General features: G+C 39.4%; 1 protein-coding gene across 7 annotated transcripts in view; it reads right to left on the bottom strand.

Moving 5' to 3' along the window:
• The window catches only part of relch (RAB11 binding and LisH domain, coiled-coil and HEAT repeat containing), a 38676-nt gene that overhangs the window by 23279 nt on the left and 1895 nt on the right, over window positions 1-13502 (bottom strand). For 4 of the 7 annotated variants that reach the window (XM_084939091.1, XM_084939092.1, XM_084939094.1 and 1 more), the window contains exons 2-11: window positions 8579-8668; window positions 5874-5945; window positions 5681-5736; window positions 5443-5556; window positions 5024-5218; window positions 4724-4818; window positions 4098-4227; window positions 3741-3898; window positions 559-634; window positions 376-471 (exon numbers count right to left, since the gene is read on the bottom strand). In XM_084939091.1, the coding sequence (XP_084795217.1) occupies window positions 376-471; window positions 559-634; window positions 3741-3898; window positions 4098-4227; window positions 4724-4818; window positions 5024-5218; window positions 5443-5556; window positions 5681-5736; window positions 5874-5945; window positions 8579-8668 (1082 nt within the window). The remainder of the gene's footprint in view (window positions 1-375; window positions 472-558; window positions 635-3740; window positions 3899-4097; window positions 4228-4723; window positions 4819-5023; window positions 5219-5442; window positions 5557-5680; window positions 5737-5873; window positions 5946-8578; window positions 8669-13502) is intronic. The other 3 variants (XM_084939096.1, XM_084939097.1, XM_084939093.1) reach the window with 2 other exon arrangements.

Below are 13502 nucleotides of genomic sequence, written 5' to 3'. Positions count from 1 at the left end.
AAAGAAAAAAAGAGGGGTAATGTTCCTTTAAAGCAGTAAATGTTTCACATAACAGCAGATGGTGAAGTGGATGAATCACCAATGGAAAAATATGTTTGCAAAGGTGTCAAATTAGCACCATTACTACCAAAACTACTGACAATAACCACATTAAGCTGTTTAGAGTCGTTTCCCCTCTACGTTATAAATACACAGTTTAGAGGAAACTTTAGTAGTTGTGAATGACCATCTACTTTTTTTTTTTAACCTATTCTCATCCTTGCTGCTCTGTGTGTATCTATTGGTTATTAAAACAAGAAGCCTGTGATGGTGACAATGAATGGGGAAACAGGGAGGAGAAGAAGAGGGCAGGATGACCAGCACAAGCAGGTTTACCTCTCGTTTAGCAAGAAGAACATTAGGGACGATGTGAGGGAGACAGCGACCCAGCATTAGCATCACACTCTCCTCGCTGTCTGCTATACGAGACACCTGGGAACAAGAGGGGCATTATATTCTGTTTTTCCTAAATTTACTTCTTTCTTTTTTTTATCTGTATATGAAATGTGTGCTCCTGACCTCTGCTCCTAGGCGGCTGTCGGAGCACATTCTGCAGAAGGACAACAAGGCTTGCTGGAAGGCCGGAGATAACTTCCTGAGACACCACAAAAAACAAAAGACCAAAAACAGTCACTACAGTCTGCAACACTTAATCTGTACACCACAAGTGCTCTGGAGAATGTCCTGACCGTTGAATGATTGAGGACTGGAATAGGTTACCCTGCCACTGAGGTTAGTGCTGCCACTCTCCCATGTAACGTGACATTACCACAGTACTAAGAATAGAAGGTGGCTGACTAACAGTAACGCACCACTCACTTTTTTCTTTTAACACCACATAAATCAGATTTTGTTTTTGTTTTTTTAAGGGAACACATATTTAAATGATAAAAATAATGAAAGATCAAAAAATATCATTGAAAATAATACATCATAGGTGGGACACAAATAAGAAAAAAAACATTAAATGAATAAAAGCTCAGTTTCAGTGATGACTAGTTTAAAGCACAATACACTTTCTTACTCAAGAGGGCAGCCACACAACCTAATACCTGGTTTTAGACAAAGACGAATAACTACCTCCATCTAGTGGCTACATTTAGTGACTACACAAAAATGGCCAACGTGGCTGTAGTAGACACGGTTGGTTCTAATAATTTTTACAACTATATATTTTTCTCTTTTTGGCCTTCAAACCCCCACAGAGAATTTTACATTTTAAATTAAATAAATAAACAAAAAAATCTAACCGTAAAAGTGCAGAATTTTTAGCTTTTATTCAGCTTTTAACAGATATTACATTAACTGCTTAGAATTTACAGCCACTTTTAAGTTTAGTCCCCCCATTTTCAAAAGCGCCAGGTCACTGGACAATTGACTGATGAGCAGTTCATGCCCAGTGAGGCCTCTTCATTTGTTATTCCATTAAAATTTAAGCAGACAAAATATCTGGAGTTGATTCCAAGTATTGAGCGTCTAATTTGATAGCTGGAACTTCACTGGAACTTTCCAATGACGTCCAAGAGATGTCAATGTAAATGAAAGAGGCCATCCTTAGGCTGAAAAACTAAAACATACCTCTCAGGCAAACGGCAAAAACTTTAGGAGTGGCCAAATTAACAATCTTAAGTAGTTCTATCACTGTCAAAGTCTACAATCAAGACACACCTTTTATGAAGGCAAATGCAGGGCTTAGAGGAAGGCACACTCTGAAGAACAGATGGCTATATTGGACTTTGCCAGACTAAAAGAGCCTGCACCTATCTGAACAAATGAAACCAGGTTTATCTTGTATCAAAATGGTGAGAAAAGTTTTGAGACCTCACAGTCTGAAGCATACCACATTATCTGTCTAACATGGCGGAGGCAGCGTGAACACATATAGCTGCCAGTTTGACCAGCTCTTGTGCTTGGTTTCAACGTAACTTTATTCTTTCATGAGTTATTTACAAGTTTCTCTTTGTTCACAGCAATTGACATGTCGAAGAGGTTAACACGTGAGGAGCGGATCGAAAATGTGTTGATATCCGGTGAACGCAGTAACCGGGTCATTGCAGCAGATTTCAATGCAAGACACCCTACGAGATCACCGTTCTCCCATGCTACAGTTAGCAAACTGCTTGCTAAGTTTCGTGAAACTGGTTCAGTGTTGGATTTGCCAAAATGTGGACGCAAGAAAACTGTCACCAATGAAGAAACATCAGTGGCTGTCCTAGCTTCATTCAGCAAGACCCCACAGCGTAGCACTCGCCGCATGTCACTGGAGAGTGGCACTAGTCGAACATCCATTCAGCGGATATTAGCTACTCACAAATGGCTCCCTTACAAACTACAGCTACTGCAGCATCTCAACGAGGATGACCCAGATCGGCGCACAGAATTTGCAGAATGGGCAAAACAAAAATTGTAACAGGACCCTCAGGTCACGCAGAAGATTTTGTTCAGTGATGAGGCAAACTTTTATGTGAATGGTGAAGTTAACAAACAAAACCACCGCTATTGGTCTGACACTAACCCACATTGGATGGATCCCTCCAAGACTGTTGGAACAACAAAAGTGATGGTCTGGTGTGGTATATGGGGTACAACGATAGTGGGTCCATTCTTCATCAATGGAAACCTCAAGGCCACTGGATATTTGAAATTGCTACATGATGATGTGTTTCCCTCTTTATGCACTGAAGCTGGCACGTTCCCTGAGTTTTTCCAGCAAGATGGTGCACCACCACATTATGGGTGCCAGGTCCGAGCATTCCTAGATGAACAGTTTCCTGGAAAGTGGATTGGTTGTCGTGGGCCAGTTGAATGGCCCCCAAGGTCTCCCGATCTGACCCCCTTAGACTTTTATCTTTGGGGTCATCTGAAGGCAATTGTCTATGGTGTGAAGATACGAGATGTGCAGCACCTGAAACTACGGATACTGGATGCCTGTGCTGGCATTTCTCCTGCGGTGTTGCTATCAGTGTGTGAAGAGTGGGAGAAGAGGGTTGCATTGACAATCCAACACACAATGGGCAGCACATTGAACACATTTTATAAGTGGTGAGAAACTTGTAAATAACTCATGAAAGAATAAAGTTACGTTGAAACCAAGCACACCATTGTTTTTCTTGTGACATTACCAATAAGTTTGATGTGTCACATGGCCCTCTTCTTATTGAAAAAACAAAAGTTGTATCCAAGATGGCTGACTTCTAAATGGCCACCATGGTCACCACCCATCTTGATGAGTTTGCCCCCTCACGTATACTAATGTGCCACAAACAGGACTTTAATATCACCAACCATTCCCATGTTATTACTGTGTATCCATATAAATGGCCCACCCTGTAGTTTCAATTATTGATGTGACTGTTGATAACAGTAACACGATGAATTGTGAACTGTACAGGGCTATACCCTGTCATATTCAGACAAATGCTGCAAAGCTGCTGTTACTGAAGATAAAACTGAAAGCACAAAGATACACAATCAGCAACTGAATTTGGCTGCACTAAAGGCCTGGCAGGACATCTCAAGGGATGTCTACAGGTTTTAGACTCAGGCAGTTAGTGGATTTACATATGTCACACAGGTATTAAAAAAGCCCTATATTTTTTGTTTACATTTGAGCATCATATTTGCATTCCTTGATACAGGAAATGTTAGGAAAGTTGGGTCTTTGTTTTGCAAGTTTTTTTCATGCCTGAATTTTCACTCACCTGTTTGGCTGATCAAACTGGACAGGTGGCTTATTCTTCAGCTTGCTGTGAGTCTGCGGGTGGAATTGTGATGTGTTCTGAGTAGAGAGGTTGTCTGCGTTATTGTCAGGCTCTGAAACCCCTCGGATGTCCAGATACTTGCCATTATCCATGGGAGGCTGAGGATAAGACTACAAGACGTTAGCATTATAGGGTCAAATATTTGGGCTTGTGACAAACTACAGAGAAACTGTCATACAGACTGAATGATTTTCTTTTCTTCTTGCTTTTTTTTTTTTTAAATTTACTATAGAAAACTGTGTGACTGGTAGACATTTAAATAAGCCTGTCCTTTACATATTCAAAATGACCACATACCACAGAAAGAGGGTCAGCGGAGCAAGCAGTGGTAGCAGAAGAGGAAGAAGTGTTAGGTGTATTCTGAGAGCCCAGGTCCAAAGTGGTCGGAGGCGGGGAGGAAACGGTCCTCTTCAGTGTTTGAATCTCACTGTGGGGCAGAGGTAACATAACATAAGTCAAAAAATACTACATACTTAATCAAGCAGCAAGTGAACGAGACAATCGACTGTTTCACCCCTACCATCAAAGTCGTGCTTGAACTGTTCAGTAAAATTGGTCAGAATCCTGATGGTGTCAATTAAAGACTTCACATGACAAGAAAATTAAGTTCCACTTTTGCATCGGACCAAAGTTTCCTCTGTAATTTCATGCATCTGTGGTGCTTGGGAGAAATTTCCAATCTGGTTTTACACCATGGCCAGTTTTGGTCACGGTTATAGAAACTGAAAACTTCTGAGACTTTTTTTTTTTTTTAATGAATACTTCTGCTGACTCTTTGCTCAGCAGTAGAAGGGGTAAATGTTCTTGCTGAAATGACATGCGGTGAAAGAGCTATGAATGTTGGAAACCTTGTCAGGATCAAAGACTTCAGAGTTTTTCAAAAAGAATAGTATACGAGCACAGACATGCACTCAAGCACACACCATTGCAGTTTCTTTATCTGCTCTGCTAGGTTCTGCTTCTCATTATTGAGGAGGCTTATCTGGTACTCCAACTCTTGCACGACTTCTGTCTGCTGCTAAAGAGAAGAAAAAAAACATAATGCAGACAAATTACAAATTCAGCTCAAGAGCAAGAGCTCTGAAGTCACAACTTCTTCTTCAGATTTAACTGAAAGAGAAAAATCACTTTGCGTTTAGTTTCACAGCCTTTTTTCAATGAATCTCTCTGGTACTAGAAGGAATACGAAGCAATAAAACAGGTTCAACTCAGCGTACACACACCTGTTGTGAAAGGTCAGGCTTCTTTAGTGGATCTTGGGCAATGCAGTTTCCAGGAAGATCGACAAAATCCACTCCAACTGACACATCAGCTGTGTCCCGAGGAGAAGGGAGGGGGGTGCCACAGCTTCTGTAGAGCTGCAACAGGTCGGGGGGTTTGGGAATGTTGAGGCCAACATCATCCCACAACTCAAAGTCCTGGGAAGAAACATAAAACAAAACAGTTTAGTAATTGTCATTTGTGTCAGGCATGGGCTCTTCCTTTGCATTACACAATTATGTGCAAGTACAAGTTTAAATTATTCATACTACCTTCAGTACTTTCTTATGAATTAGGATGTTTTGTTTTTTTGTTGAAAAGGAGACAGACCTAATTTTAAAAATAAAAGACTAACTCCAGTTAGGCATTTACCATCCTTTACCTGATCATCATTTTCATCAGAGAAGGTGATGGATGAGAGTTTGTATTCATTTTTCAATAAATACTCATTCACAAGGAAGTTTAAGGCTCTTTTCTCCAGTGGGCGGATAGGCTCCTGAGGCAGAGAAGAACAAGGTCGATCACGGCAATGTTCTCACAAAGGTTTAAAGGGACACATTCGTTCATTCTTCACTCATTTCACCAGAAAGGAAAAATTAGAAAGCTTATAAATCCCCCACCTGAATTTCAGGGCTTGACTTGTAGTTTTTTCTCTCCTGAGAGGGCACTTCGCTCTCTGAGAAATTGAGAATATATGAGATAAATTTGAAAGGATGCTGAGCATCACTCACCAAAAGGAATTCTCTGACAAAAAGAGAGAAAGCTGTAACAAAAAAGGGTTCAGGTGGAGAAGAAGTTAAAAGTGCGCCACACCTGCTGCCTGAGTCAAGTTGGCGCGCAGAGCCTGAATGGTCTCCTTTGCTTTCCGTAGCTCAAACTCCAGCACTGGACAGGAAGTGACAACACACACAGGAAGTGCATCCAACCAAAGACAGGGAACAAACAAATAAAACAGATGGGTATGAAAAACCAAACAATGACACAAAAGATTAAAAAGTCATAAAAACAAAACAAAAAAGGATGCATGCAAATCATGGGTCTAAGGAACGCATGCAGCAGAGGACTATGGTAAAGCTGGCAAGATGTTTCTTGGACAGGTGTGTTTTCTGCATTGAGACGCAGCTCGATGATAGAATTTCCTGCCCTTGTTTTCCTCTCATTAATACTTAACAAATGGAAGTCCAAATTTACCTAAATTGTAGCTGAGGCAAGCAAATCCATTCAGGCTACTAAAATGTATCCTTGATAAACTAGGAGCTGTCTGACACAGGTTTTTATAAGTAATAAGTAATTTACACATTTGAATTCAAGCCACTCAAGGGACAGCCAATGCTCAAATGTTTTGTTCTTAAGAGATAAGACCATCACACTATGAACACCACAACATAAAGCTATTTCAGCTAACAGACAAAACGTGAGTTTGGCATTCTTTGCTAGGTTACCGATTTAGACTCGTCTTTCTTGACTTTGACTTTGCAAAACAAATCAAAAAACAAAAAACATAACACGATCAAGCCAATCATAGAAACACGAGGAAGCCGTTTCTGGCATCTTATATACTATCAGAAGGAGCAGAAGGTATTATTTAGAAAAATGTTTATTTTTAATCTATAAGTAAAAATGGCAAATGCTAGATTCATACTGATTTCTTCTTTAAAGAACACACAAGGTCTTAAGACATGTTAGATTAAAAACACACGCAAAAAGTAATAAGCAATGGAGCAGGAAAACTATGTTGCATAGCTGTGCACTGAAAAATCTGCAATTTGGTCTGTCTCTTGTTTCCCCAACATGTGTCACTTAAGGTTTAAGGCTGCTGTTGGTTTCACACTTCTTTATAGCGTGAAACCTGCTGTTGGTTTCACGCTATAAAGAAGAGCTTAAAAAAAAAAAACCAACAAAAAGCCGAAAAACATTTTCAGGAAACAGTCTGAATTTCCATATAAAGGTCAAAGCCAATTTCTGAGCATTAAAAAATAGTAAATTTCTGCCAGAGGAAACTGAGTTACCATTCAGACCTTCCTAGCAGATCAAGTACACAGGATGCAAACGCAACAAAATGGAAAACCAAGAACTGAATAACGGGAAGAGAAGGAAAAATAAATAAATAAAAGCAAAAAGCTAGACTGGATGGAGTGACTTGTCCAGTATTTTACTGGGGTTTGATCAACGTCAACGGAGAAAGCCAGAAAACCCAGAGTCAGACAGCTGGGGGCAGGGCTCTTACAAGAAGAACAAGTTGAGCAGAATGAGAGTGGGGATGTTTCAAAAGTAAAGAGAGAGGAAGGGAAACATGGCAATTTGGTAGAAAGGGCAGTGTGTGAATAGTCATTTTTAAAAATGATGCATAATTTGGAGGTGTGAGGTGGAACCAACATCTCTGCTGCATGGTTTTAACTGGGCCCTTACTTCATGTCATCGTTTTTCTCAACTGATAAAAGCCCCAAACCAGAAGCAAGCGTTTCCCGTGTTTACATTATTGGTGCATTAACTGGCGTTACCCAAGACTTTACCATCAGAATGCAACATACACATTTAAATTAAATGACATTTATATTCATAGGACAATCTATATGCCATCCCCCATCCCATCATGCTCTACAATCTATTTCTCACCCTTAATATCCATGTACAGTGGAAGGGAAAACAAATTTAATGTAAAAAAAACAAAAAAACAAACAAACAAAAATACACAACATAATCCACCACTTTAACAGCTTAGGCACAGTTTTTGGACACACACTTACACACACTTACTTTTAAAATGTGTGGATGGCTGCAGAAAACTGTTACTAGCTTTAACCCTTATAATCTAGCAGACTTCTCATGGCTAAAAATTAATGTCTTCATCTTGAGGATTGTGAAACTACAAAATTAAAACCAGAAGGGGATTTGGTTAATATGCATAGTGCCTGCCTGATCCCATTTTGCTTTCGGCATTCTACATAAATATAAAAGGCTTACTCATTTATTTTTTCCTTTAGTCCACGGCATAAAAATGCTCACCACGCAACACCTGAAAAAAGGCAATATGCCAGTAAATGAACACCTGTTCTTAAACCCAATGGTGTGATGACACATCATTGGCGTCAGGAGGAGCTGTTAATGTGTTTAGCTAAAACTATCAGACTGTGTGTCACGAATGAGCCATTGAGGGGGGAGGGCAGGGGAGAGTGCGCTTTTTAAATAATGCTGATACATGTTTGGTACCAAAAATACCACAGACTGGTTTTGCAGTGTGACGGTTCATGAGAGGAGGCACAAAGACATCAATGAACTTAAAAAGAGAAAAATGTGACTAATTTATCCCTAATAAAGCAGGACTGACAGAAACACATTTGTGTTATTAAGCAGAGTTTATTTATTACTGGTCATCGTTGTTATTAAAGCAGCTTTTAGATTTCATTTTGCCATATTCCACGGCGCTCCCATTCAGTCATTGTCTACTCTCCCGATCTTTTATCCCCAGTGTAAGCTGGGCCTCTTGTTTTGAGCCCTGACCGTATGGTTCATCTTACCTGCCACCCGTTCGTCTGTCTCTCGGTTACCGTCATCTGAGTAACGGGCAAAGTCCAGAGAGTCTAAGGTGCTGATGCTGCCTGCTCGATCTGAACAAAAACACAGACACAGAGACAGAAGTGAGACAAGTATACACCTGCATAACCATACAGCTAAATGATTGCACTCCCCAAGAGCTCACAGTTGAAAAATTTAACTGTGCAGCCAACATGGTGCTCTATAGATTCTTCTCTATGAAATAATAGGGTCAGCTTCAGTGTGGTAAAACCCACTTCCAAACTATTAATTCCACCAACTATACACAAGGGTAGGCAGGTGCTAAGAGAAGGAACATAAAGGTGATAAATAAGCACACTCTTTGCTCATATTTCACTGGGCTAGGCTGCTCTGATAGCTAAGTCAATGGTGTTGGCTTTCTTTCCACAGCAATGCAAGTGTGAGATTGGCCTGTTTGTTCTCTGATATCAAGATACAGTACAATGTCAAGTCATATGTGACCTTGTTGGCCTGAAAGACATGTTTTAAAAAAAAAAAAAAAAAAGCCGTGTGAGTAATTTAACTGAATTAGCAAATCATTTCCACTCATTAAGTTATAACTTGTATTATACACTTTGATCATATTACTACTTTGGATTGTTAAAATCCTCTAGAGTTTAAAAAAAAAAAGACTGAGGAAAACTTAGATGTCAAAGGAAAAAAAACAGCACGTATTTCCCTTTGTAGACAAGTAATGTATTTCACTAATATTTCTTTTTCTGTTACATATAAGGTTTGTCTATATAAGCGTATACAATATTTTATGTCATGTTCAAATTCATGACCATGCAACTTTATGATATAGTGACAGTGTTTCTCCATTGTCTGTCTACACAAGTGTCATTGTTCTGCCAAGCTGATGTCAGGCAAACTAATTTTCCTGCATAGAAAGCTTCCAAACATGTTTACTTCCTGATGATGTGTGAGGACATTTGTTGTTAGTAGCTGCAATCCATCTGGCAAAACAGTGAGTAATAGAGTTTGCAGGTGTGCGTGCATGAACGGAGCAAAAGAAAAAACAAAAAAGTAATTTGACAATGTGAGGGGGCATTTGCAGATGTCCTTTGTGTACATGTCTGATGTGCAAAAAAAAACCCCCCCAAAAAACAAGCCTGGTTGACCTTTCATTTCCTTGACAGATTTGACACTTCAGTCTGTCACCACCTCCCTTTATTCAACTCCAGCTGATTATACAACACATAAGCGCACACAGATGATTGTCTTTCTACTTGCCAAAACAGAAAACGCTAAAAGATATAAACTGAAAGCTAAGATACACGAGTTTACATCAGGGCCTAGGAGCTGATATTGATGAATGGTCAGGAGGAAGCCAACAGGCACTTTTAATTTAATGGGAAGGTTTTTGGCAAGACTGATTTAAACTGTGGTTATAAATATGGGATGAAAAAGTGGAGCACAAATTATAAGTGAATCACAGACAAGCACACAAACCTACACAAGATCAAATATCTTAGGTCTTAAGAAAATAAGCCTTTTTTGTCTGGCAGCAGATGGTAGATCATTTTATTTACGTCAGTGTGTATGTATGTCTGTATGCATGTATGTGAATAAATGATGATGATTTCTTATTGAGATTTTACCACTGATTCTGTGTATCTTAATATTGTCAACTCAAACTAACAGAATAAAGCCATTTGAGGCACAGTTTCCAGTACAAAATTACTATGTCAAGTCAGGATTTTCTATTCCTAAGCATGTTATCATTTCAATCGCTTTGCATAGTATTAGACAAAAATCAAATGTATGTTCATGTTTACTGTGTGAATTCATACAGTACAGCAATATACTCCTATTGACAGATTACATTAGAGTGCAGCACACTGAAAATGTAGTTTGGAGATTTCAGACTAGGACAGCACATAAATTGTGGTCACAAATGATCTAGAACTGATAATGTGAAGCTTCTATTTAAAGAATGCAAAAGTTCCTCAACGATTACAAATAAACAGTTGCCTGTCTAGCAAGAGGTGAAGAGAGAATCCTGCAAAATTCATTGCAGCAAATTAGCAAGGTGGTGGGAGATGGCATGCTGTGTCATGTGCCCTAGAGCAACAGCTGCAGATGCAGCTTGTAACACAGTCATTATCCACACACATGCTCACTGCTGATTCACAGTCACAAGTTTTTTTTTTTATTTGCAATCACCACACCAATTACATTTCAGATTCATGAGAGATTTGTTACTTCATCAGAGAGATTTTGTTTTAAATTCTAGCCTGTATCACATATCTAAAAAAAAAAAAAAAAAGTATTATTTATAGCACTATATGGATGAAACCTATCCAAGGAAACTATCACACTCTCTAGACTGTATGCTGCAGGTACAATATCCATCTTTTCATTAACTTCAGACTTGATAACAGGCATCAGAATCTATGGACCAAATTTATTTCAACGCAATAAGTCATCATAAACTAGACATTATGTTATTTATAGTGTTTACAATCATAAGGATCACAAAGTCAGAAACCACTGAAGGGGATTTGTTTAAAAACAAACAACAACAAAACAAACAAAAACAAACAAAACACACACGAGAAATTGGCTGTTGAAATAGCAAGCTGTTCTGTCAATGTAGAAAAAGAAAGCAGACATCCAAACAGTATCCCTCCTTCTTTAGCAACAAGAGCAACTTAAGTAAATCCTAATGTTGCAATGTGGCAGAGAAATTCTTCCCACGTGAAAAGAAAGATAATTGCAGAGATCACATGAGGTCTGGACTATCAGCTATGCTAGGATGAAAAATGACATGGCCTTCAGCAAAGTCTGTCCCTCATATCAACTCATTGTTACAGGCTACAGGCTTGTAGATTACACCACTTCTCTATGATGTTCCTGTCACAAGCACAACAGGGGAGGTGTCAGGTCCTTTCGAACTCACGGTCTTACCGTGTTCCAAACCTTTTGGGAAATAGGAGATACTAAAAGACACACATCTATAGTGCAGGGCTCTAGAGTGCGACCAATTTGGTCGCAAATGCGACCAAATTTTTCAGTGGTGCGACTAAAAAAAAATATTTGGTTGCACTTGTGCGACCAACTGTTCGGGTAGCAAAAAAAAAAAAAAAAAAAAAAAAAAATCTGCAATCTGTGGTCAACAACAGACACACGTTATGCCCCTATCGTGGACTAAACCAATCAGAGATAGTAAGGGGCGGGACCTCTCTGATTGGCCGTGGTCCAGTTGAAAGTGCAGGTGGAAGTGGGAGGTGAGTAGCTTGAATAAAGCGATATCAATTCATTAAATCCTGAATCGACTTTTAAATATAACTGTGTTTTGCCAGAAACGCCAGATTCTCAGATCAAAGCTCACAAAACCATTTCAACAAAAACCAAACAGCAAATGAGAGCAGGTACACGGATTCCACACAAAGACGTAAACACGGAGCGGAACCGACGCATCAGAATCAACTTTGTCTTTCTCGGCTTTCTCACCCGACGGCCTGTAGACGGACACGCTGTCGGAGCTTAGCGATTCTGATGCGTCCGGTCCGCGCTGTGATTACATCTTTTTGCGCTGATTCTGAGCTGCAGGTTTTGTCTCTCTCCAACCAAAATTCACCGAGCCAGCAGCAAAAGAAGCAGCAAACTGCGCTTCACATTTGATCAATGTCGTCATGAATTTTGCTGTTTTGCTTCCACGACTATTAAAATCACACTTCATGCACAGCTAGCTCTCTCTCTATCTCTCTCTGTACTTCAAGAACAGTTTCCCGTCTCCAATCTCTGTTTTCTGTATTATTCATTCGTGTATTACCCACCAGTTGTTTACAGCGCTGTCGGCTGCTGTCTTTTTCTTTTCTTTTTTTCACTTAAATGACCTCGGACAAGAAAGCCTATTTTTTCTGTTGTTCAATACTGAAGAAATTTAAACTTTATATGCAGAACATTGTAGAATATTTTTAAGGTTATCTGCTATAAAAAGCCAGACCAGGAAAATCTCCTTCATGTTTTTCTGTTTTATTCTCAGTTACTTTCACACAAAGGCATCTGCTGTGATGTTCACAATTCTGATGAAGTCAGTACTGATAAATGATCAGAATTATAATATTTCTGACTGTCTGAGGCTAAGTTGAATCGAATCGGGACTTTGAAAACCGGAATCGAATGGATTATAGAAATCAGTGATGATACCCAGCCCTAGTGAGCAGCCTAGGCACGACAGAAGTGGATGTAGCTGTAATAGGAAAAGAACTATTGCTAACTTTTCTGTTAAGTTAAGGCCTGATCCTTCTGAAATTCATAGCCAGTGCTCTGACACGGTGTCATCAATCTTTGAATGCTGAAAAAGCACAGTGTATCCAGAAAAACACATTATATTATATAAATTATTATAAAATTTGTGTGCACCTAACTTTTGTGCCGGTACGCCTAACTTTAAAAAGTTAGGCGTACCGGTACGCCCATGGCAAAAAGTTAGTCTAGAGCCCTGTAGTGGTTTGTGTTTACTGCTGTAGCCTTAAGGCATAGATACAAGGGCAGAATTTAATTATAAAGGTTGGGTTTAACAGATTGAAAAAAAAGACAAGGAATCTGACTAGCTGCCGTTTGCAATCTGGAAAAGCCAGACTGAGGCCAGCTACCAAGACACACGCCTAAAACTATACTCCAGTTTTCTGAGATCTTAGGTAATGTTCATTGCCACTGCATACAAAATAGTTGTGTCTGGTTTTAACATTTATTTATATGAATCCCTCAGCTGGAAAACTGCCAAATGCCTTGCCAATAGCCTTGTTCCATAATTTGAAAAAGTCAAAATTACATTTGCAGTGCAGCTTCAATGACATGCTGCAAAAAGCCATAGCCATTCACAGTCTGGCACACTGATAAAAATCCTTTCATTCGTGAGGGCAATGTCTCGAATGA

This window comes from Perissodus microlepis, chromosome 9 (genome assembly GCF_051167445.1).
Source record: "Perissodus microlepis isolate ML-2025 ecotype Zambia chromosome 9, ASM5116744v1, whole genome shotgun sequence".
Taxonomy (NCBI): domain Eukaryota; kingdom Metazoa; phylum Chordata; class Actinopteri; order Cichliformes; family Cichlidae; genus Perissodus; species Perissodus microlepis.
Note: the sequence above shows the minus strand (reverse complement) of the source record. Positions and strands in the feature narration are given on the sequence as shown.